We start from the raw sequence: 25597 nt of genomic DNA, 5'->3' as shown, positions 1-25597 counted from the left end.
GTTTTATAATCAATTTTTTCAATAATCTCAGGTTCTATCGTAAGTATTAAGTCCAATTTTAAGGGTTCTTCATTTCCTCTGTATCTAGTATTTTCTCTAATCCACTGGGTCATTGTGTATTCAATGGTCAAGTCAAGGAGTACATTGCCCCAGTGTTTCTCTCCCCCCTTCACTGTCATTTCTTCCCAGCATATTTCTTTTGAATTAAAGTCACCCATAATTACTGTATTTCCTCCATCTTTCAGTGTTTCAGTTAATTCATCTTTTGTATCTTCTAGTAACTCGGAATGATCCCTTTCTGTCCAGGCTTGTGTTTTAGGAGGTACATATACCACTGCAAATTTTCTTTTCTTCGTTTGTTTACCTTTGACTTGTACTATAATTGATTCTACATTATTTTTTCCTTCAGTTATTTTTGTTACAATCAAATCTTTCTTGGTCAATATTAGAACTCCTCTGCCCTGTTTGTTCTTTCTATTCTTTGTCCAACAGTTGTATACACCGTGTCCCACAGTGTGGGGTGTTAGGGTGTACTTTAATTTGGTTTCTACAATTCCCATTATGTCTGGTTCTTCTAAGACTAGATAATCGTTTAATTCGTTTATTCCTGAGATTATTCCACCTATATTTGTATAAGCTATTTTTAGTTTCTTTTCTCCTCCTCCCCTTCTGTCTTCTTTGTATTTACCTAGTTGTATTTTGCAGGAAGGGGAGCTATGCTCATGGTGTCTCGCCATTGTATCTCGCAGTGTCTAGTTTGCTTTTAAACTCATGAATGGTTTTTGCACATAATATTTCATTATCCAGTTTGTTCCAAGTGTCCAAAACTCTATGTGGAAAACTGTTTTTCTTCAGTTCTCTTCTATAGCTATGTTTTTTTATTTTCATTCCATGTCCTCTTGTGTTTCTCTTGTCCCAGTTAAGTAAGTCCTCTCTATGAAGTATCTCTGTGCCTTTCATGATTCTGTAGATGGTCAATAGGTCACCTCTCTCTCTTCTTTGCTCCAGTGTCGGTAACTCCAGTTTAGCCAATCTCTCCTTGTATGATAGGTTTGCAAGTGCAGGTGCCATTTTTGTAGCTGCTCTTTGGATTCTTTCTATTTTCTTTATATTCTTTTTGGTACTGGGGGACCACAATGTCGCCGCATACTCTAGTCTAGGCCTTATCAATGTAACCAATATTTTCTTTATCATGTCTTTGTCCAAGTATGCAAATGCCACTTTTATTGATCTTAGCAAGTTGTAAGTCTCCCCGACAATTTTGTTAATCTGTCTATCATAGGACAAGTCGTTTGTGATAATTACTCCCAAATCTTTTTCGGATCCTACTTTCTTTACTTCCTTGGTTCCAATTGTATATTTTCCTGATATTCTGTTTTTGCTTTTTCCAAACTCCATTATGCTACACTTCTTAGTATTAACCTCTTCCATACGGTGCCGCCTACGTAGGCGGCATGAGGAGCAAGTGGATATGCAAGGCTGCCATATCGGCGTCTTGATTATATTTATTGTAGTTGTCCCTGCGTAACTGACATACTCTCTAAACTGGCTTCATCACATTTTCTATGGTTATCAAAATTCACGGATGAAAGAGAGAACGATCGATATAAGCGGTGACTATTTTTTATGATGCGAGTATTATGACGCAACATCGTATGTCTGGCAGCTAATGCTGCCCGCGAGATTTTGGCCCGGAGTGAAGTGGTTAAAGTCCACTTCCCATTTCTGACTCCAGTTCCATACCATATTCAGGTCTTCTTGCAGTGCTTCACAGTCCTTATCAGTTTCTACTTTCCTTAACAGTTTGGCGTCGTTAACAAAGAAGCTCATGTAACAGTTCACGTCTTCGTCCATGTCATTCATATAGGTAGCAAACATTATTGGTGCCAGTACAGATCCTTGCGGTACTCCACTGATCACCTCTTTCCAACCTGAATATTTTTCTCTGAGCACTACTCTCATCTTTCTACCAGTCAGGAAGTCCTCCATCCATTTTAGTAGGTTCCCTTGTATTCCTCCTATGTGTTCCAATTTTTTTTAGTAATTTTCTGTGTGGTACTTTGTCAAAGGCTTTTTGCAGGTCTAGGAAGGCACAATCAGCCCATCCATTTGTTTCTTGCACTATGTCTATTAGCCTTAAGTAGAAGCATATTAAGTTTGTGGTGCATGATCTTCTTTGTCTGAACCCGAATTGTCTTGGGTTTGATATGTTGTTGTCTTCAAGATGTTGGGTTTAATATGTTGTTGTCTTCCATCTATTTTTGATGATTTTCTCACAAATTTTGGCTATAGTGCTTGTTAGTGATACTGGCCTATAGTTGGTGGGTTCTTCCTTGTTTCCTCCTTTATATATTGGTACAATGTTAGCATTTTTCCAGTCATTAGGTATCTTTCCTTCTTTGAGTGAGCTATTTATTATGATGTGTATTGTGTCTGTTAGTTCTTCTTTGCATTCCTTTAGAATCCAATTTGCAATACCATCCGGGCCATGTGATTTTCTGACGTCCCATTTTGATAGATGTTCTGATATTTCTTTTTGTGATATTGTGAACTCACTCATGTGGGGAGATTGCTTGTTATTATCTACATCCCAATTTTGTATTTTCTCTCTGGTGAAGACAGTGGTTGTTCATGACTTCAGCCATCTCTAATTCTTCTGTGTATTCTATATTTCCTTGGTGTAGTTTCACCATTTCCTGTTTGGTTTTAAGTTTACCATTCACATACCGATAGAATAGCTTGGATTGATCTTTGCATTTATCTATAATATCCTTCTCATGGTTCCTTTTTTCCTCTCTTCTCACATTAACATACTCATTTCTATGGTTTATGTAAATTTGCCATTTGCTTTGTTTTTTGTCTTTTCTCCACCTTTTCCAAACTTTGTCCCTTCTGTCTTTTGCCTCACTGCATCTTTTGTTGAACCAACATTTAATGTACTCTCTCTCTTGCTTTTGTCTTGGTACATGCCTGTTTACCCCTTCATTGTAATTATCCATAAATATATTCCATTTCTCTTCCACTGTTGTCTCTTCCATATAGAATTTTTCCCAGTTTACATTCTGGAAGAATGTCTTTAGTTTTGCAAAGTCTGTTTTGTTGTACATCAATCTTCCTTCCCTATGCTTTTCGTTCCTCTCCATGTCTATTTCTTTCTTTAGTACAGTTTCGATGAGTACATGGTCATTCTTTCCAATTGGTGTCTTGTACTGGACTATGTCCACTATTTCAGGTTCTGTTGTAAATATTAGATCTAGTTTTGATGGCTCTTCATTGTTTCTGTACCTTGTGTTTTCACTGACCCATTGGGTCATTGTGTACTCCATGGTCATGTCTAGCAGTACGTTGCCCCACAAGTCATCTCCTCCTCGCATTTACCCAACAAATTTCTTTGCAATTGAAATCCCCCATAATTACCAGATTACCCTTACCCATTAGTATCTCATTTAGTGATTTTCTTGTATCTTCTAGCATTTTTGTATGTTCTCTTTGTATGTATTTACCTAGTTGTATTTTACGGGAAGGGGAGCTATGCTCGTGGTGTCCCGTCTTTATATCTCATTTTATCTAAACTATTTTTAAATTCATGTGTTGGATTTGCACACACCACTTTCTCATCTAACTTGTTCCAACTGTCTATTACTCTGTGAGGAAAGCTGTTCTTTTTCAGATCTCTTCTATAGCTGTCTTTCTTGATTTTCTATCCGTGCCCTCTTGTATTTCTATCATCCCATTTTATCAGATTCTCTCTATCAATAATTTCTATGCCTTTCATGATTCTGTAAATAGCTATCAAATCCCCTCTCTAGTGTCTGTAGCTCAAGTTTTGCTAGTCTCTCTTCATATGATAGTTTTGAGAGTGTTGGTGCCAATTTTGTAATTGCTCTTTGTATTCTTTCAAGTTTTTTTATACATTTTTTTGTACTTGGTGACCACATCGTTGCTGCATATTCCAATCTTGGTCTTATCAGAGTGATTAGAATTTTCTTCACCATTTCTTCATCCAGGTATGTAAATGCCACTTTGATTGTTCTTATTAAATTATAAGTTTCTCCAAAAATCTTATTTATATGTTTCTCAGGTGACATATTATTCATAACAATGACTCCCAGGTCCTTCTCATTTTCTACTTTTTTTTATTCCTTCTTCTCCCAATTTATATGATCCTGTTATTCTGTTTTTGCTTTTTCCAATTTCCATTATACTACACTTTTTAGTGTTGAACTCCATCTCCCACTTCCTACTCCATTCCCATACTTTATTTAGGTCACTCTGTAGTGACTCACAATCTTCTTCCATGTTCACTTTTTTTAATAGTTTTGCATCATCTGCAAAGAAGCTCATATAACTTTCAATTCCGTCATCCATATCATTGATAAATATAGCAAACATTATTGGGGCCAGAACTGTTCCTTGTGGAACACCACTTATTACGTCATCCCATTTTGAGTGTTTGTCTCTTATCACTACTCTCATTTTTCTTTCTTGCAAAAAGTCTTCCATCCATTTAAGCAGTTTGCCCTGTATTCCTCCTTTGGTTTCTAATTTCTTAAGCAACTTCTTATGTGGTACATTGTCAAAAGCTTTTTTTAGGTCTAGAAATGCACAATCAGCCCATCCATCTCTTTCTTGTATTATATCTATTAGCCTTGAATAGAAACATATTAAATTAGTGACACATGATTGTCCTTGTCTGAATCCAAATTGCCTTGGATTTAGCACGCTGTTTTTTTTCTAAATATTTTACCCATTTACTTTTGATAATTCTTTCACAAATTTTTGCTATTGTACTTGTTAGAGAGACTGGTCAATAGTTGTTAGGGTCTTCTTTATTTCCTCCTTTATATATAGGTACTATATTTGCTTTTTTCCAATCTTCTGGAACTTTTCCTTCTTTCAAGGAACTAAGTGTGTGTGTATTTACCTAGTTGTATTTTGCAGGAAGGGGAGCTATGCTCGTGTTGTCCCGCCATTGTATCTCTCGGTGTCTAGTTTGCTTTTAAACTCGTAAATGGTTTTTGCGCTTACTATTTCATTATCCAGTTTGTTCCAAGTGTCTAAAACTCTATGTGGAATTTTTTTTCTTCAGTTCTCTTCTATAGCTATGTTTTCTTAATTTCCTTCCATGTCCTCTTGTGTTTCTCTTGTCCCAGTTTAGTAATTCTTCTCCATCAAGTGTCTCTGTGCCTTTCATGATTCTGTAGATGGTCAGTAGGTCTCCTCTCTCTCTTCTTTGCTCCAGTGTTGGTAACTCCAGTTTAGCCAATCTTTCCTCGTATGATAGGTTTGCAAGTGCAGGTGCCATTTTTGTAGCTGCTCTTTGGATTCTTTGTATTTTCTTTATGTTCTTTTTGGTACTAGGGGACCACAATGTCACCGCATACTCTAGTCTAGGCCTTATCAATGTAACCAATATTTTCTTTATCATGTCTTCGTCCAGGTAAGCAAAAGCCACTTTTATTGATCTTAGCAAGTTGTAAGTCTCCCCGACAATTTTGTTAATCTGTCTATCATAGGACAAGTCGTTTGTGATAATAACTCCCAAGTCTTTTTCGGATCCTACTTTCTTTACTTTCTTGGTTCTAATTGTATATTTTCTTGATATTCTGTTTTTGCTTTTTCCAAACTCCATTATGCTACACTTCTTAGTATTAAAATCCACTTCCCATTTCTGACTCCAGTTCCATACCCTATTTAGATCTTCTTGCAGTGCTTCACAGTCTTTATCAGTTTCTACTTTCCTTAATAGTTTGGCATCATCAGCAAAGAAGCTCATGTAACAATTCACGCCCTCGTCCATATCATTCATATAGATAGCAAACATTATTGGAGCCAGTACAGATCCTTGCGGTACTCCACTGATCACCTCTTTCCAATCTGAATATTTTTCTCTGAGTACTACTCTCATCTTTCTTCCAGTCAGGAAGTCCTCCATCCATTTTAGTTGGTTTCCTCGTATTCCTCCTATGTGTTCCAGTTTTTTTAGTAGTTTTCTGTGTGGTACTTTGTCAAATGCTTTTTGCAAGTCTAGGAATGCACAATCAGCCCATCTGTTTCTTTCTTGCACTATGTCTATTAGTCTTGAGTAGAAGCATATCAAGTTTGTGTTGCATGATCTACCTTGTCTGAACCCGAATTGTCTTGGGTTTAATATGTTGTTATCCTCCAGGTGTTTTACCCATCTATTCTTGATGATTTTCTCACAAATTTTGGCTATAGTGCTTGTGTGTGTGTGTGTGCGCACGAAAAAGAGTGAGTATATATGTATAAGTGTTTGTTGTGTGTGCATGTGTTTCTGTATATATATATATATATATATATATATATATATATATATATATATATATATGTATATATACATATATAATTGCAGCATCAAATTTTACAGCAGAGCTATATGGAATTTTAACCGCTTTAGAACACATTATAACTCTACAGACATCCAACTTCACAACCTTTTGTGATTCAAAATGTGCATTACAGGCACTAGAAATCTTCAATTGCGATAATCCATTAACCCCTTCCATACGGTGCCGCACACGTAGGCGTCATGGACTTAGATCTCGGTGGCAGCAGCCAATGCCAGCCGTACGACGTGTCGTAATAATACTCGCATCATAAAATATAGTCACCGCTTATATCGATCGTTCTCTCTTCACCCGTGAATTTTGATAACCATAGAAAATGCGATTACAAAAGAATTAGAAAGAATGTCATTATGGAGGGGCGACTACAATAAATATAATCAAGACGCCGATATGGCAGCCTCGCGAATACACTCGCTCCCCATGACGCCTACGTGTGCGGCACCGTATGGAAGGGGTTAATAATGAAAATTTCACAATGGGTGTTTCTTTTACAATGCAGAAGGATCACTATTTCTTTTTGCTGGGTTCCAGCACATGTAAATATAGAGTACATGGAAATGAAAAAGCTAACCAACTAGTAAAGTCAGCAGCAACCAGTTTGATCACTAGATGGTGCGCAATACCATATATAGACATCTTTCCTAGCATCTCGAATATCATCCATAAGTCGTGGAAACAACAGTGGAGTGAAGTGGGACTTAACAAGATGAAAGAGATCACCACAAATATACACCCCTGGAAATATGAATTTATGCCAAGGAAATGGGAAGTAATTATATGTTTTCCCCGCATAGGACATTCAAGGCTGATCCATGGGTATCTTATGAGTGGTGGAAATCAACCTTACTATGAAGATTGCTTAATCCCCATGACTGTTAAACATTTGCTGGCTGAATGCCCTAGTCACAGAGAACTGAGAGAGCGTCACTTCCCAAATAAGAAAGAGAGAGATGGTAACTATAATTTAGCCAAGATATTGGGAAAAGAACTGCATTATGATTACGAGGGAGTCATTAAATTCTTAAAAGAAGTTAACCTACTTGATAAAATTTGGTAACAAATACAAGTTAATGTTAAAATATAATCCCACCACTTTCAATTCATTGGATTCGCTCCTACATATAAGTATATATCCATTTACTCAATCTTCTCAAATCTTTCCAGACCAACACTTATAGGGCCTGGTTAGACTCTTTGGGCTGTTGGTCCCAAAATGTGTAATAACAAAAATAATCAAAACGAAATAGCTTTTAACTCTATTCAGATTTTAACATAATTTAACACCATATGTATAACCTTTACACTAATAACTAATACCTGATACTGAATTTAGATTTATTAATGTTTACCTTCATATATACATAGTAAATTACTATTATTATTATCATTATTGTTTATACCCAAAATTGAATATAATAGTTCAACATTTCAGCATCTATGACCTTGGGAGTTACAACCCCAGATGACCTTTAATCAATCAATCAATCTTTTTCTGCAAGAAGGGATGGAGAGGTAGGGTCACTGATTAAGTGAAGTGGCCTTGCTGTGGATGTACTGTGTCTTGCTGCATTGTGATTAACCCAGCACAGTTGGCAAATGCAGGAATGACCTGTCATTCATGAGGAGCTGAGATGGGATAGGTGGAGGTGTCACGGAAAACCGCGACAGAAAAAAAGAAATTGTGTAATATATATATATCAACAATACAGATGCTACAGATGGCCACCCATATTCGGGATGTAGCGATCATTTTTCCGCTACTCCCCGACAGCCAATGACACAAACCGAAGGATGAGTTGTACTGGGCTGCAGGTTAGTCTTATGGTAGGACCTGGGACATGGGGTAGGTGGGTCCTAGACCACTTTCCATTCTTGGTTGAAAGGAAACTCGACCTTCTGTACTGCCTTTATTCTTCCAACATTCTTTCAAAAGCTTCCCAAACCGGGGAAGGGAGGGAATTGAGAAATTGCGTCCCATTCAGTCTTCCAGACCGGTTCACTGGTTTCCAAGACCAGTTCCGAGACTAGTTCTGGTTTCCCAGACTGGTTCCCTGTAAGATTACAATTTCCTCAGAAAAAAATACCACATCAATAGGAAAATGGAGTAGGGTATCTGAAAGATTCGTGAGGCAGAAGAAATCCTTACAAGACTAAAGCGAGATAACATGAGGTTAATATGCCTCTTCCTGTAATATAACATAGGATAGGCCTCTTCAGAAATCTTTAAATTACCCTACTTAAAGTTTACAAATGATTTTAGGTTATTCTATACTAGGTTAGGTGAGGCTAACCCCCTAAACGGAAGTCATTTCGTGACCCCTTTATACAATAAAAGAAAGATTTACTTTTCCAACAACAGAGTCTATGAAAGTGAGTTATGAAACATAGTTATGAGAAACGAAAAGGGTTATCCAAACACGTAGCAACAACACAAGGCAAGGGGGGTTATTGCCAGCATCCGTGTAACTTGCATTCCCCTTTTACGTCTCATTTCCTTTCTCTATATCGGACGTGGGATCTTTAATTATTTTAAGAACTGGTTCTGACTTTAACTCTTACCTTTTAAAAGGGATAATTTGACGAAGATATTAATAGCCTGGGTTGGCTGTCTTGGAGTGCCTACGTGGCATTTTCCCCCTCTCTGAACGCGCGTTCGCGAGGAAAACAAAACAAAATGTTTTTGATCCCTTCTTTCTGATAGCGAGTAGGAATATAAAATTTGAACATAGTAACATTTTTACATGTTTTTGTTGACGAATACAGTCCTTTTTATGGATTTCATTATAATTAATTTTTTTTTACAATAGTAATTTAAAGATATTAGAGCTGGATGATGAATCAATTTCTAAGTACATCCAGAATTTTAGAGGGATAGCTTTTCTCTCTGACATAGCTTTTCCCTTGGGGAAAAATTGATTCATGGCCACTCTAATATCAAGCCACTTTCCGTCATGGACTTGCATAACCTTTACTATGTGTCTGCCCCAGTGGAATACAGATCTTTGTCTAATAATCTCAGTCTAGAACAAAAAATTTTTTTACTCTTGTAACAACATAAAACATGGATGTATTGGAGCACTTAAATGTGGACACTACCCTATGGGTGTGCATTCAAACTGCTTTCCTAATAGCTTTGCCTGGCCTAATGCTGGGGTTGGATTGACTCCACTTACACAGGAGATCACATCATTCTACTTCAAAAGAGCTCTCCATTTGAGAAGACAAACTTGGCTCCTATCGAGGCGTCCTAATGACTATCTGTCCAGACTTCTTGGCCAGAAACAACTAGTAAAAATTGAGTTTCAAAGGGGTTTGGAAAGGGGCACACTCCATCCTAGGAAATGTACCAAGCCGGTACTACAAGAGCACGACTTAAGACAAGATCCATAATATCACTAAAGCATTCACATTTATGACAATTTTCTGCCATACATTACAGATTCCTATTACAAACTCCTTTTCGTCCAACATAAACCTAAAAGAATATCATCCACTTTGAATAATTCTATGATACTACACAGAAGTTACAAGCAAGTACAAAAGTATAAAAGTGCAAAAATAGTAAATCCTTACAACTAGGAACAGATTTGATTCGCCATCCTGCTGAGGGATGGTCCTTCACTTCAGCCATATTCATTAACAGAGTCTAGATCTCTTCTATTAAACGGGAATGAGGCACAATATTTCTAGCACCTCTTGTACGAATCCCTTCACTCACTATGTCAGGCACTGTTTCTGTGTGCTCCTGTATGTTAAGTAAGTATTGTTCATCACCATGGAACGGCTTAAGTTTATCAGCAGCACGTTTGAGGACAGTTTCATCAAACAAATTTTGTATTACATAAGTTGACCCATCACGAACACTTTCAATAACTTGATAAGGCCCGAGCCACTTCATATTTAATTTGCGACTTGTGACTGGTAACTGGGTTTCATTTTTCACCCAAACTAAGGAGTTGAGTTCAACACGCTTGCTCAGTCTTTTTCTATTTGCATAATGGACAAATGTTTTTGACATTTCAGCGTGGGTCTTTTGGATGATGTCGTGAGCTTGAGCAATATCAGAGTCCATCACTTCATCATCTATTGAGGGTAATTCACTAAGGATTTGTCTAAAAGGTCTCCTACTAAAAAATACATAATGAGGCTATTCACCCGTTGTGGCATGTATAGCACAATTAAGAGTCTCTCCTAAATATTTAGGCCATTGATATGGATGACCCTGGCACATGACATTGAGCAAAGTCTTCATGGTTCCGTGCATCCTTTCAGAGATACTATTACCTTCGGGATGGTATGGGGTAATGAAACCAGTGTTTATGTTGTGTGACTTGCAAAGATCTCTAAATTGCTGAGACGTGAATTCCGCACCATTATCAAGAATTACACACTTTGGAACTCCAAAATCATTCAAATACTTCTCAAAGTTTCTACTGACAACCTCTGTAGTCTTGTTCCTAAGTGGGTAAAACTTCACATAGCGTGAGTAGTGATCAATGATTGTAAGAACGTATCTGTATCCATTTGCTCCAGACACCATGTCTGTCAAATCAATACTGATACGCTCCAAGGGTTTGTTTACTGGAGGTAGTTCTTGGAACTTATGCTGTAAGGATGGACTGTCTTTGTGGACTTGGCAGGTGATGCATTGTTTGACATATTTAACTACATCAGATCTAAGTGAAGGCCAATAGAAGTATGTCTCCAAAGCATCAATAGTTTTCCTTCTACCTAAGTGACTTGCAACATGCTTATGACCAAATTTTAGTACTGCTTTCCTAAGCTCTTGAGGTACTACAAGTCTTAACTGAATACTATTATCTTGCCTGTCAGTACTCAGGTATAACAAACCCTCATACAGTATAAACTGATGAATCAAAGCTCGGGGAAACCTCTTTCTAGGCAATTTTCCTCCTTCTAAATAAGCAATCAAGTCACCCCATCTTGTTTCACTTAGCTGTCTATCTTTATATTCTTCCTTACTCAATCCAAGATAATTGTCTTGATTATTGTGAAAGATTGCTCTAACTGGCCTACTTAGCTGATCTGCTACTTCATTGTGCTTTCCTGGCCTATACACAACTTTGAAACGGTAATCCTGCATTTCAATAACCCATCTATTCATTCTAGGAGACTTTGTCTTCCTTTTGAATACTGATACAAATGGCTGATGGTCTGTCTGTACTGTGAACATGGTACCTCAAAGAAAATGATGAAAGCGTCTACAGGCCAGTACTATGGCTAAAGCTTCACGATCGGTAGTGGAATATCTCTGTTCTACAGGCTTTAATTTCTTTGAAAAATATCCAACTGGCTTCAGAAGACCATCACTCTCTTGCATTAATACTGCACCTACATGATCTAAACTAGCATCTGTAAATAGCTGAAAAGGCTTTGTCATATCTGCTTTAATAAGTACAGGAACTGTCATCAAAAGTTGCTTTAGCTGTTCAAAACTAGATTGACACTCTGGTGTCCAACTAAATTGTTCTTTCCCTCTCAGAAGATTGGTTAAGGGGACAGCAATTTTTGCAAAATTGCGTATATGTTTACGGTAAAGTCCACACATACCTAAAAACCTTCTAGTTTCCTTGACATTTGTAGGAGCTTTCATATCTCTGATTGCACTCAGGTTGTCAGGACAAGGTTTGCATCCTTTCTTGGATATGATATGGCCAAGAAATTTGATCTCTTCTTGAGCGAACTGGCACTTCTTGATATTCAATTTCACACCCTTTTCACCAAATAATTGGAACAACTCTCCCAATCTCTCAATTAATTCTTCTAAGTTAGGAGCCCATACTACAATGTCATCTAAGTAATTCTTGACCCAACCCTTCTTTATTAAAGGGGCTAAGATATTTCCAATTACTCTTGAGAATATGGCCGGACTACAACTCAGACCAAAGGGGAGTCTCTTGAACCGATATAAGGTAACTCCATCACTAAAAGTTGTCAGATCTCTACTATCTTCATCCAATTCTACCTGGTAATAAGCATCCTTCATATCTAAAGAAGCATAAAAAGGATTTCCAAATGCCAATTCAACTAACTCTTCTAATCTAGGTAATGGATGAATATCAGTCTAAAGGTGAGTGTTAACTTTCCTATAGTCCAGACACATTCTTTGAGAGTTATTGGGTTTTCTGACTAGAACTATAGGACTCAACCAGGCAGCTGTGGATGGCTCAATTATATCTTTGGCCTCCATATCCTCTAACAGATCGGCGATAATCTGCTTAGCCTTCTCGGGATATCTATACATTGGGGTCCTAACGGGCTGGGGATCACTAACATTAATATGCCCTTGAACTCCCTGGAATTTTCCTAACTCATTATTTTCTACTATGAAAATCTGGTGATTCTCCATTACCAGGTTCTTTGGGCTTGTCCATTATCTAGATGTGACCAGTCTTGTTGTGCAATTAAACTTTCTAATTTCTCCTCTCTAGTGCTTTCTCGTCCTGGTGCAACACGCATGCTTTCAGGGATAAGATCATTCTTAATCTCAATCTTTCTACATGTGGTAGCTACTGAACTGATGTCCCTTTCATCAATCTTATTATAAGTACCTATTAATGTTCCTATCTTCAACTTAACTATACCCTTTGTACTGTTTATTAGAGGTATGGGGACTTCCTGATCCCTATTGACTTTAAGGCATAAAGCTTTCATAGCACCACTATGTTTCAATCCTGACTCAAATTCAAGTACAGTATCTACATCTTCATTAACTTTAATGGCATATATTCTTGCAGAGGAAGGAGGTAGGATAATTTTTCTCTTTAACCTAATCTCATTTACATCAGGGTTTGATGGTTGAACTATCTTGAGACTCCTAATTCTCCTTGTGGAAGGTCTCCGTTTAAGAAGCTGCACACTGTAGGTAATACTATCCCAAACTAGTATACCCTTCTTATGATCCCATGTTAGACGGGCACTTCCAAGTAAATCTGCACCCAAAAGGACTTCTGTATCTAAAAGAGGGTCTGGCACAATATAAAATAAGTGAGTAACTACTCTATGGCCAATACTAACACCCAAATAAACAGATCCTAATACTGGTACAACTGTGTCTGTGACTCCTGTTAACCTAGGTAAATTTCTCATCTTAGCAGGCTTCAAACCTTAACTGTCCACAAAGGATTTCTTAGCTATACTAACACAACTACCTGTATCAACTAAAGCTGTAACCATATTATCATTAACCATCAAACTTATACTTGGAGATCTTGCTTGACCTCCTAGTCATTGTGTATTATTCCCATTTACTTGTCCTGGGCATCCTACATGACCTCTTCAACTATTTGGTTTATTGCAATCAAAGATACTCCTCTAGGTGGATTACAAGGACAATCAGACAGGTTATGGTCAATCACTCTGCAAAAGGCACAGTAAGTGTTACTACTCTTTTGCTTCTTCATGGATGCTTTCTCAACCCTTTTGCTTAATTCCTCCAATTTCTTTGTCAGTTTATCTATTTCATTACTTGGAGTTACTTGAGGAATACCTGTCACTGGGGTTGGTGACTGGGAATTCCCAGCACCTGAAATGGGCATGACTCTGTTATTATTACCAGTGTTCATTCCTTGAGCTCGATAGTATTCCTGCAGCATAGGTCATGAAATTTTTCAAAGGAATATGATCTGCTAGGAAATCAACTAATTTAGCTTTAGCATATGAATTCAATCCCTTATATGTCTTTGTCTTAAGGAACTTATCTGATGTTGGGATTGGATCATTGGGGAACTTCAGTGTTAAAGCTGAAATTTTACACTGTAATTTATTAATAAAGGAGCTAGGAGGTTCATCAAAATAATAAGTCAGGGCAGTTATCTCTTGCCATGCCTGCAACAGTGTAGCCGAACCTATAAATTGCCGTTTCATTATCCTCTTAATCTCATCCCAAGCTAGATTATTACCCTTTGTGGCTAGCTCCGCTGTTAAGAACGTGGATATATCCTGTTCAGTCCTGGCTAATGCCACTTCTATTCTCTTCTCATCTGAGTTGGTGCATGACTCTACCTGCCTAAAGAAAGTATTCAACCTATTATCGGCGCTAACACCCTTTAGCTCACTAAGTTTGAGGAGACTTACATCTTTTGGCTTGAGTATAGGTATTTCCTGAGGGATTGGCATTGGGGTAGTGTTTGAATAAAGGAATGGATTGGTGTTATTAAGAGGATAATTAGGTGATCCACTAAAAGGATTGGTTGTGACAGTCTGATTACCTTGCTGCAGATTGAAAGGGTTTGTCTGATTAACAGGAGGTTGCGGAGGAGGATAGGCTGGGGGTGGATTAGGGACGGGTGTGGGGAGTTGTGTAGGAGGGGGTGTGGTGACTGTAAGGTTATGTGATGCTGGCCAGGCTCTTATAGGTGTTAGGGGTACTGTACTGATGAATGCAGATGCACCTAGTGGTGTGCTTTGTGTATTAGTACGCGGTGGCACTGGCGGTCTGGATTGTGGTGTCCCTGTTATGGTACTTGCAGAGGGGTTGTATGGATTGTGAGGTGTATGTGGTGTTGGTGTTACTGGTGGTTGTGTGTTATTATGTATTTGTATTAAGTGTTGCATTGCCCCCTGCAGATTAGACATCTCTCTGTCCATATTGTTAATCTGTTGTGTCAAATTCCTTACTTGTGAACAAACTCCCTGATGGGACTGTGTAAGATTTTGTGTTTCTGTTACGGCTTGTTGGACTTCATTTTCCAATTGAATTAATTCTGTAAAAGAGTCATCCAAACCATGAGGCATCATTTTTTTCAATATGCTTTAACCACTTACACCAATAAATTCCTAAAAAGGTGAACATCTAACATAAGACATACCTGTTCAATAACAATAGTTGAGAGGAATACAAAGTATAAATCATGACAAAGATCAAGCTCAAGAAAAAACTATTTGTGAAATTTCTACTACTACACTATGTGACCTTCTATACTGTAATTAGGTCTCGTGGGTAAGATGGAATCAATAGCATAAAGCTAAAGAATCCGAACAGCTGCCACCATTCTGTCACGGCGAACCGCGACAGAATAAAAAAAAAAAAAAAGAGAAAAAAAAATTGTCGTATATATATATATATATATCAACAATTCTTCAGATGTTAGAGACTGCCACACACTTTCTGGAGTAAGCGATCATTTTTCCGCTACTCCGTGACAGCCAATCACACAAACCGAAGGATGAGGAGTTGTACTGTGCTGCCGGTTAGTCGTCTGGTAGAACATGGGACCTGTGGGTATGTGGGTCCTAGTCCACTTTCCATTCTTGGTTGAAAGGAAACTCGACCTTCTGTACTGCCTTTATTCTTCCAACATTCTTCCAAAAGCTTCCCAAACCGGGGAAGGGAGGGAATTGAGAACTTGCGTCCCATTTGGTCTTCCAGACCGGTTCACTGGTTTCCAAGACCAGTTCCGAGACTAGTTCTGGTTTCCCAGACTGGTTCCCTGTAAGATTACAATTTCCTCAGAAAAAAATACCACATCAATAGGAAAATGGAGTAGGGTATCTGAAAGATTCATGAGGCAGAAGAAATCCTTACAAGACTAAAGCGAGATAACATGAGGTTAATATGCCTCTTCCTGTAATATAACATAGGATAGGCCTCTTAAGAAATCTTTAAATTACCCTACTTAAAGTTTACAAATTATTTTAGGTTATTCTATACTAGGTTAGGTGAGGCTAACCCCCTAAACGGATGTCATTTCGTGACCCCTTTATACAATAAAAGAAAGATTTACTTTTCCTACAACAGAGTCTATGAAAGTGAGCTATGAAACATAGTTATGAGAACCGAAAAGGGTTATCCAAACACGTAGCAACAACACAAGGCAAGGGGGGTTATTGCCAGCATCCGTGTAACTTGCATTCCCCTTTTACGTCTCATTTCCTTTCTCTATATCAGATGTGGGATCTTTAATTATTTTAAGAACTGGTTCTGACTTTAACTCTTACCTTTTAAAAGGGATAATTTGACGAAGATATTAATAGCCTGGGTTGGCTGTCTTGGAGTGCCTACGTGGTATTTTTCCCCTCTCTGAACACGCGTTCGCGAGGAAAACAAAACAAAATGTTTTTGATCCCTTCTTTCTGATAGCGAGTAGGAATATAAAATTTGGACATAGTAACATTTTTACATGTTTTTGTTGACGAATACAGTCCTTTTTATGGATTTCATTATAATTAATTTTTTTTTACAATAGTAATTTAAATATATTAGAGCTGGATGATGAATCAATTTCTAAGTACATCCAGAATTTTAGAGGGATAGCTTTTCTCTCTGACAGAGGGGGTGGTGGGAATAGGTACATGCCTCTGACATGGCTACATCCCTTGTAAGGGGGGAAAAGCTCTCGGTTTATAGATACAGTAAAAGCTTTCTTATCTGGCATCACTGGGACCAAAGGGATGCCGGATACTCAAAAATTCCGGATACTTGAAGGGGTTGCTAAAGTAAGTGAAGGGGTACAGAAATATGTCTACAATCACCAACTTTACTCACTATTAATGTCAGTTTCCATATAGTATCACATACTATATGTACCAATTTATAAGGGAGGAAACAAAGAAGACCCATCAAACTACAGACCAGTCTCCCTAACAAGCACAGTAGCAAAAATTTGTGAAAAAGTCATCAAAAATAAAAAGGTTAAGCATTTGGAAGAAAAAACTATACTGAATCCAAATCAACTTGGATTCAGACCAAGGAAGATCATGTACAACAAACTTGATCTGCTTCTACTCAAGATTAATGAACATAATACAAGAGAGAGATGGGTGGGCAGACTGTACCTTTCTGGACTTACAAAAGGCATTTGATAAGGTACCACACAAAAAACTAATGAGGAAGAAAGAGTCAATAGGTGGCATCAGAGGAAAATTATTGGAATGGATGAAAGACTTACTGACTGGGAGGAAAATGAGAGTAGTAATTAGAGACTAATTCTCAAACTGGGAAGAAGTGGTAAGTGGTGTCCCACAAGGATCAGTACTGGCCCTGATCATGTTTGCCATATACATAAATGACATGGATGAATGAGTAGTGTTACATGAATTTCTTTGGAGATGACGCAAAATTGCTAAAGAAAGTATAAACGGAGGAAGACTGCAACTCATTACAACAAGACTTGGACAAGATCTGGAAATGGACTCAAAAGTGGGAAGTAAAATTCAATATCAAGAAATGTAGTATAATGGAATTTGGAAAAAGTAAAAACAGGATATTGAAAGATTACAAAATTGGTAAAGAAGATGTAAAAAAAGTAAACTCGGAGAAAGATCTTGGAGTGATAATCAGCAAGGACATGACACCAGATATGCATATTAATAAAATAGTCGGAGAAACCTACAATTTATTGAGGTCAATAAAAGTGGCATTTGCTTATTTGGATGAGGAAATGATAAAAAAATTCTAACTACACTAATAAGACCAAAACTTGAGTACGCAGCAACACAATGGACACCCAGTACTAAAAATAATATGAGGAAATTAGAAAGAATACAAAGAGCAACAACAAAACTAGCACCAACTCTTTCTGAAATGACATATGAGCTAAGACTGTCCAAATTAGAATTACCAACTCTGGAATAAAGAAGGGAAAGAGGAGACTTACTATCTATAGAATAATGAAAGGAATGGAAATCTTAGATAAGAATGAGTTATTGAAATGGGATACTGGAAAAATGAGAGGACACAAAAAGAAACTAAAAAAGATAATTACAGAAAAGATCTGAAAAAAAACGGCTTCCTACACAGAGTGATAGATACTTGGAACAAAAGAAACAGTGTGTGCAAACACTATTCAAGATTTTAAGAAAAAACTTGATGCTGAGAGATACAAAGATGGGTCACCATGAGCATAGCTCCCTTCCCATATAATGCAACTAGGTAAATACCATAACATAAACAAAGCATCACATTATTGCGGCATCACCACCTCACTCACCAACATACAGTTCATCACTAGACACTAACCTTCTCTGTACTTTTCTGAAGGGGTTACTAAAATAAGTGAAGGGTTACAAAAACACTATGTCTACAATCAACTCATTTTATTCACTATTAACATTTAACATAACATAAACATTTAACTTAACATAAAAAAGCACATAAACAAACAAAACCACCTCACTTGCCAACATCCAGTTCATCACTCCAGTTTATCACTATGCTCTGTACCTGTTTGCCGCTCTTTCTTTCCCTTACAACCTACTTTAAAATAGTTTCTTATGTCAGCATGTTTGCAGCTTTTTCCTCTTTGCAATAAAAACTCATTCGGAATGCAGTGAAGAGACATAACATCTCGGGTGGACATATAGCTGCACTGCTCTGCAAACTTAACAAAGACAGCTAAACCATTTGCAGCGTCTTTCCACGCCACCTTAGGCTCAGGGTCATCTTTTTCCTCACTATATGCCTCTGTCATCTTTTCAAGATTATCTTCAATTACCACATTGATATGTTCCTCATCAGTTAGAGTGAATGTTACCGCTTCGTCTTTGCCCACATCTACCCACTCTTTTAGTGTCTCATCTGTTACGCTAAGTTTAGCACCACCACCCATCTCCCTCAACTGACTCACCCATCTCCCTCGACTCACTCACCACTGAATTTCTCTTGCACATCACATTTCCATTTATCAACTTTATGCATGATGAAAGTTTACAGGGGAACACTTGAGGAAGAATGTAGCTGAACTGAGTGGAGACAAACACAAACTTGGCACATGTGAGACTGAACAGCGTGGGCAGTGGGCTGTGATGGGTGGTGTGAAACTGACCCAGACATTGGTGCGCTCTGGTGATGGCGGGAACAATTAAAGCCTTGCACGGGAATTTTTATCAATTTGTATTGATTTCATATAGATTTTTATAGAATTTAATGCTCGGAAAAAATATGCTGGATACTTGAATGCCGGATAAGAGGGCTTTTACTGTAGATATTTATTGAAAAAAAATTGGAATTTAGACATTTTTATTTTTAGATTATATTAATCATAGATTTGGTTATTATTTCAGCTAATAGATACACCACTGTTTAATTAATTCTTAGTTATACTTTCTTTTGTTTTAAATGTTAGGGGTGGCTGTTGATTCTCAGGACTATGACTGCAACACAGCTCTTCATATTGCTGCAGCCAATGACCATGAAGATGTCATGCGCTTTTTAGTGGAGGTGGGTGCAAATCCAGAATTGTGCAATCACATGGGTTGGACTCCTCTGATGCAGGCAGCACGCCATGGCCATTTAGCCACCATTACATTTTTGTTACGGCTTGGTGTAGCAGTGGATGCAAGGAATCGTCTTGGTAAGTACAGTAAGAATCATAGTTAATAGGGTAGACATCCATTTAATTTCTGATTAATTTACCTAGTTGCAGTATACAGGATGAGAGTTATACTTGTTGGGTCCTGTATTTGTATTGGTCAATCTTGGCCAAAAATTGTTCCATGTTATTTAACTGTACTGTTCCTTCATCCAGACTATTTCTTGAATTATACAGAAAACTGCATTATTTCAATGTCCTTGAGATGTCCAGCCTTCTTTGATTTAATTTCATGGCCAATGGTTTTCTTTTTCTCCCACAATAAGAGGTCTTCTTTGACAAGTATATTCACACTCTTCATGGGTTTAAAGACTACCATTAAATTGCCTCTTCTTCTCTCTTGGTGCTGTCATGGTGTGCCTGCAAGAGGCAGTACAGTATCCCCCTGCTATTCGCGGGGCTTACATTCCTTCCCCTCCTGCGAATCCCAAAAATCTGAAAATTATTGATGCAGTTTTAAAACACCTATGTATGATATTATATACACTAAAATATGCTTTCCAAACACATTCTAAAGATAGTCTTACTCATTAATACACCAAAAATTTGAATTCAAACAATCACTATGAAAACCCGTGCGTGACTGAGAGAGAGAGCTGTTTAGCCTCTTGCGCATGAAGATGCTTGTGACGTCATGTCGTCTGCAGCCAATCAGCAGGAAGGAGAAACGAAAGCTCGTAACTGACATTGTTATATTAAAATTATTTACCAGTTATACTGTATCATCTCTCTCTTCTATTTTTTTATTCTATATTTACTGACATTGTTATTTCAAAGTTATTTACCAGTTATACTGTATCATCTCTCTTTTCTAATTTTTTATTTTGTATTTACGGACATTGTTATTTTAAAATTATTTACCAGTTATACTGCATCACCCCTCTTTTCTAATTTTTTTATTTAAATAAAATTACATTGTTATTTTAAAATTATTTACCAGTTAGGGTAAACGTGAGTGTTTTTCTGCTAAAAAATGGCCTAAGAAATTCACAAAATTGCCAAAATTATGAAAAAAAAAAAAATTGAGAGGGTATACTGTAATGCCATTCAGGAGGATTCAGACACCCAAAAGAAAACACAGAACTTATAGAAAGCACCCATATATCTTCCAGGTACAATTCATCCATCACAGCATGGAGGTGTTACCCAAAAGGGCTGGTACCTAGTCTCCATGTCAGGCCCAGAAACTTATTCTGTTCTCTCTTACATATCCTTCCAACCTATCTTAATTTTTGTTTTTCTTTCTCATAAGGAGGTCAGTGGCCTGGTGCCTACTTTCCCATACCTAGCCAAAGATGTCAAAACCAACCCAGCCCCATATACTGTAGATGCCCTACTTGTACAAAACCCATAAATTACTCATACATCTGCCCAGTGAACAGAAAAAAAAAACATATAAGCCTACATGAATAAACTAGATCAACCAATCTGTTGCCCCTTGTCTCTTTTGCAGAAGACCCTCAGCCTGCAGGAAACCAGCTGCAGTTTATGGGTGGGATTTGAAATCACCTAGAGAAAAGATATTGTGTTGTTGTCTGGGGATTGTTAGTGTGGGTGATAATAATATGAAGTGTCCTGTGTCTTCTGTGTGGTGGTTGCTTCTGGGGGACTTTGAATTTATGGCCAGACCTATTGTGTATTGGTACTGTCTTAATACTGGATGGTGTCCTGAATGCAGACGTGGTAATGTAGTTTTTGTCAGGTGTTGGGAGGATTTTCTTTGTGGGACTTACATCTGGGTATTGTTGTTGGAATATTGGTCTCTCTTGGAGGGCTTGTTTAGTTATCTGTGTGTGATTCACTGTGGGTTTGGATCACGTGTTGGACTATTGATTGACAGCTATTTCCCTCCCGAGAGAGAGCTCAGAGGTTATATATGACTGATCTTTGGGTAATGCTGTGATCTTACACTCACACACCCACAACTCCCCACCCATGAGAGTTGGCATAATGACCCAAAGCACCCTGGGTGGGATTCAAACCCGGACTGCCATAGTGGCAGCTGGGAACTTTACCACTATGCCACTGTGTATTATTTACTTGTAATATATAGGAAGGGAGCTATGCTCGTGGTGACCCGTCTTTGTATCTTTCAGCATTAAGTTTTTTCTTAAAATTTTGAATAGTGTTTGCACACAATGTTTCTTTATCTAAATTACTCCAGGTATCCAGTACTCTATATGGTAATTTTTTTTTTTTTTTTTTTTTTCCAGATCTCTTCTATAGTTATCCTTTTTGAGTTTCTTTTTGTGTGTGTGTGTATTTACCTAGTTGTATTATACAGCAGGGCTGCGGAGTCGGATGGTATAAGGTCCGACTCCGACTCCGACTCCTTGGATTCCTCTGACTCTGACTCCTTTGATTCCTCCGACTCCGACTCCCGACTCCTTAACTCCTTGACCCCTATGTGGAAATCTATTCTGCAGATCCATATACCAGCCTCCCACACCTATTCAGCAAGCATTTCATTAATACTTTTCATGTATATTATTTTTTACGTGGAACATTCACTTGTATGATAAATATACTCACATATACACTCACCCAGCTTTATATATACAGTATATGCACACAAGCACGTATATTCATATAAATATATATATACCGTATTTTCCGGCTTAAAATGCGCACCGGGTTATAATGCGCACCCATGCACTTCGTTATCTCAGTACACAGATAGCGCGCACCGACGTATAACACGCATGCCCGATCGCATTTGTCTATAACGCAGTTTTACCTCGGTATTTATATCATGTGAACGAGGTTACATGGAGAAGTATTTTTCATTGGCTAGAGCCACCCCTGGGAAATCTGTTGATTTGTCACTAAATTAAGTGTCAGTTTAGGCATCAATCATGACACAACTAAGAAAAAGTCGGAACTACATGTACCGGTATATGACTCATGTTGTGTGTTGGTCCCATATTACTTTGTAGCTTAAATAGTTTGTTGGAAATATGGTCTAAAAAAGTTTATTGAAAGTAAAATACCTATACAGAAAAATTTCGGGATTTTTACAGAAAATGTTAATTTTATATTTTGAGGAAATAATTCGTCTTTACCATTTTTTTTTTTATTTAATACTGAAACAAACTACAGACTGTTTCGTTTTAGCTTTGAACCTGCAATGACAGTGGTGAAATAGGACAGTCTCTCATCGAGGTGACGTTTAGTTAATATAACTCCCGAAAGAGGGTGTTGTAGTCAGGTGTTTGACACGAGTTTATGAACGGCCGCAACGGAATTTGTACCATACCTAAAGTGAAGCAACAAAGCCAACATAAAAATTCAAACTAGGATGCTGTGAACATGGGCAAATATCATGAACATTGATCATGTTTCATGGTGTTTAGGCCTATCTAAACATGAAAAATAAGATTCGAAAGATACGTACCTATACCAAATATTTATAGAGCCCATGCTGGTGTATTCTTTCATGTCACCATGGCTGTTCTTCTTGTTCTCACGGAACGTCACGGAGAAGTGTGCCTCCCGACTTTGTGACGGCCAACATCGTCACGTTGTTGTGAAAAAAATTACACACACAGCCGCAGAATTTTTATCGTAGGCCGTAGATAATGCGCACCACCGGATAACGTGCACCCCCCATTTTTAGGCCCTTCCAACGGAAAAAAGTCGCGCACTATACGCCAGAAAATACGGTATTAAATATATAATGGTATTATTTATGCTCATGATCATCTACCAGCTTATGAGCACTTTCAAATCTGTCATGGCAGAGTTGCCACTTCAAGCTATATATTTTCTTTTTCCTTTGTGCCCCCCCCTCCCCCCAAAAAAAAAAAATCATCTGTTATTTCATTTGTCCATTCTCATAAACCTATCACAATTTTAGGAAAAAATGTGACAAATCATGATGAGGAAAGGTTAATGGAGGATGCCCTACCTAGTACTAACTGCAGAATTAATTTCACCATGTTATCATAAAAAACATTAATCAGTTCAGGAAAGAGAGACAACCTTCCCCTGTGCACACTGTTCATAGCTGCTGTTGTTCCTCCCCTTTTCAGTCATCACCAAATGCTGTGACATATGCTCTAATGTCATTCCTATCTGGCCTCTGAGACTGGTCAAAGTTTATCTCAGGGCATTATCCCAGCATGACATAGCTCCTACAAAACAGTAAACCACACAAAAACACTTCCATTGACTTTTACATACATGAAGACGTACGTGCATAGTGCATACGTAGTGGATATATACTATTGTCTACACTGTCATGTACGTGTGTACATGATGGAGTTCTAGATGTTAACATAATTTGAATTAATTAGACTGTCAACAAAGGTAAAGTAGCTAGTTTAAATTATTTAAAGATAAAAATCATCTCTGTCACTTGACAGTTGACAAATTATTCAGGAATTTGAATTAATAATTATATTTATTGAGTATTTATTAAAAATAGAAATACATTCCACTGGCTATAACTCCCATAGTATAGAATGAATGAAACATTAATACAAACTACATTCTGGAAACTATAAATGGTATATATCCTGTAACTAGCTATAAAACTATTCTATACTGGATGGTTATTAAATTTTCTCAATATAAAACATATCAAATTTTTTAGATTTTTTAAAGTTTGAATAATGAGACCTACTGCTTTCTATTTGCACAATAGCAACAAATTATTTCACAGTGCACATCTATAGACAGTATTTTACAGCTATTGTTGGCTTGCCAATTACTGTAATGGTAAAAATGCAGACAAAGCTTTCAAGAATATAACAAAATATATGTACTGTACCTTGAATACACCCGTATTATTACGTTAATAACTAGGTTAAAAATTCAATCTATAAAAATTTCTTATAATAAAATATTTTATATGTTCCTTGAATCTACCAGTATTATTACGTTAATAACGAGGTTAAAGCTCAAATCTATACAAATTTCTTATTTGTAAACATTAAAAAATAGGCTTTATTCATAATTATAGAACTTATAGACTACTCAATTGAAATTTGCAAATAAAAAAAAATAGTAGTTTGTACTTTATATAAGTAGGGTAAACTGATATCATCTTAATGTGATGAAAATGGTTGGTTAGACTAGCCTATGAGAAATATAGGTTAGAGTCCTAGACTACCCTATGAATAGAGGCAGCCTATAGTCTAGGAAAAACAAATTTGACTCTAAAATTTATGGTAAAAAGAAAGGTAAATGTGGATTATAAGGTTATTTTGGGATTATCTTTGTTTTTTAATAAAAAAAAAAAAAGAGAAAATAAAACAATAAAAATTATTAAAAAATAAAAACAAAATAAGAATAAAATAATCGATTTTTTTATTATTGCTTTAGTTTTATTTTTTCTTTATTTTTTATTCTTTTTTATTTTTTATTTTATTATTTTATTATTATTTATAAAGAACCCGATAATCAACATGTACCAAAAGAAATAGGTTTTATCTGTATATATATATATATATATATATATATATATATATATATATATATATATATATATATATATATACTGTATATACACACTATCAAGGTTTTGAAAATAATACAAACTGCTAATGATTGGCTAGGTTAGCCTATGGAGATTGCCTAGGCCAACAAACTGAGAGGCTAGTTTAGCCTATCTCATAATCAGCATTTATCATACAACAGGTAGGACCTTACAAGTAGCCTAGGCTACATCACTGGGAAAAGTAGGAAACTTTGGCAAAGTAATCTAAATTGTTCTTGCATCCAATGCTTATTGTTTACCAATTCCTACAAAAAAAACCCATAGCCAAATCATGCAAACTGTATATCTTGTAGGTAATATTTAAGGTCTGGTAGTCACTCAATAGGCTACTATCAATAGTAGGGTTTTCCAGACTATTCCGTATACCATTATATCAATATTTGTCCTTACCAAGGTAA

General features: G+C 37.0%; 1 protein-coding gene across 1 annotated transcript in view; it reads left to right on the top strand.

Annotated features, from left to right (window-relative positions):
* Positions 1-25597, top strand: part of LOC143040768 (ankyrin repeat and SAM domain-containing protein 6-like) — a 696708-nt gene that overhangs the window by 195328 nt on the left and 475783 nt on the right. The window contains exon 3 of the mRNA XM_076212184.1: positions 19454-19681. Coding sequence (XP_076068299.1) covers positions 19454-19681 — 228 coding nt within the window. The remainder of the gene's footprint in view (positions 1-19453; positions 19682-25597) is intronic.

The sequence above is a fragment of the Oratosquilla oratoria genome, chromosome 29 (assembly GCF_046742065.1).
Source record: "Oratosquilla oratoria isolate Oo_2021 chromosome 29, ASM4674206v1, whole genome shotgun sequence".
NCBI lineage: Eukaryota > Metazoa > Arthropoda > Malacostraca > Stomatopoda > Squillidae > Oratosquilla > Oratosquilla oratoria.
Note: the sequence above shows the minus strand (reverse complement) of the source record. Positions and strands in the feature narration are given on the sequence as shown.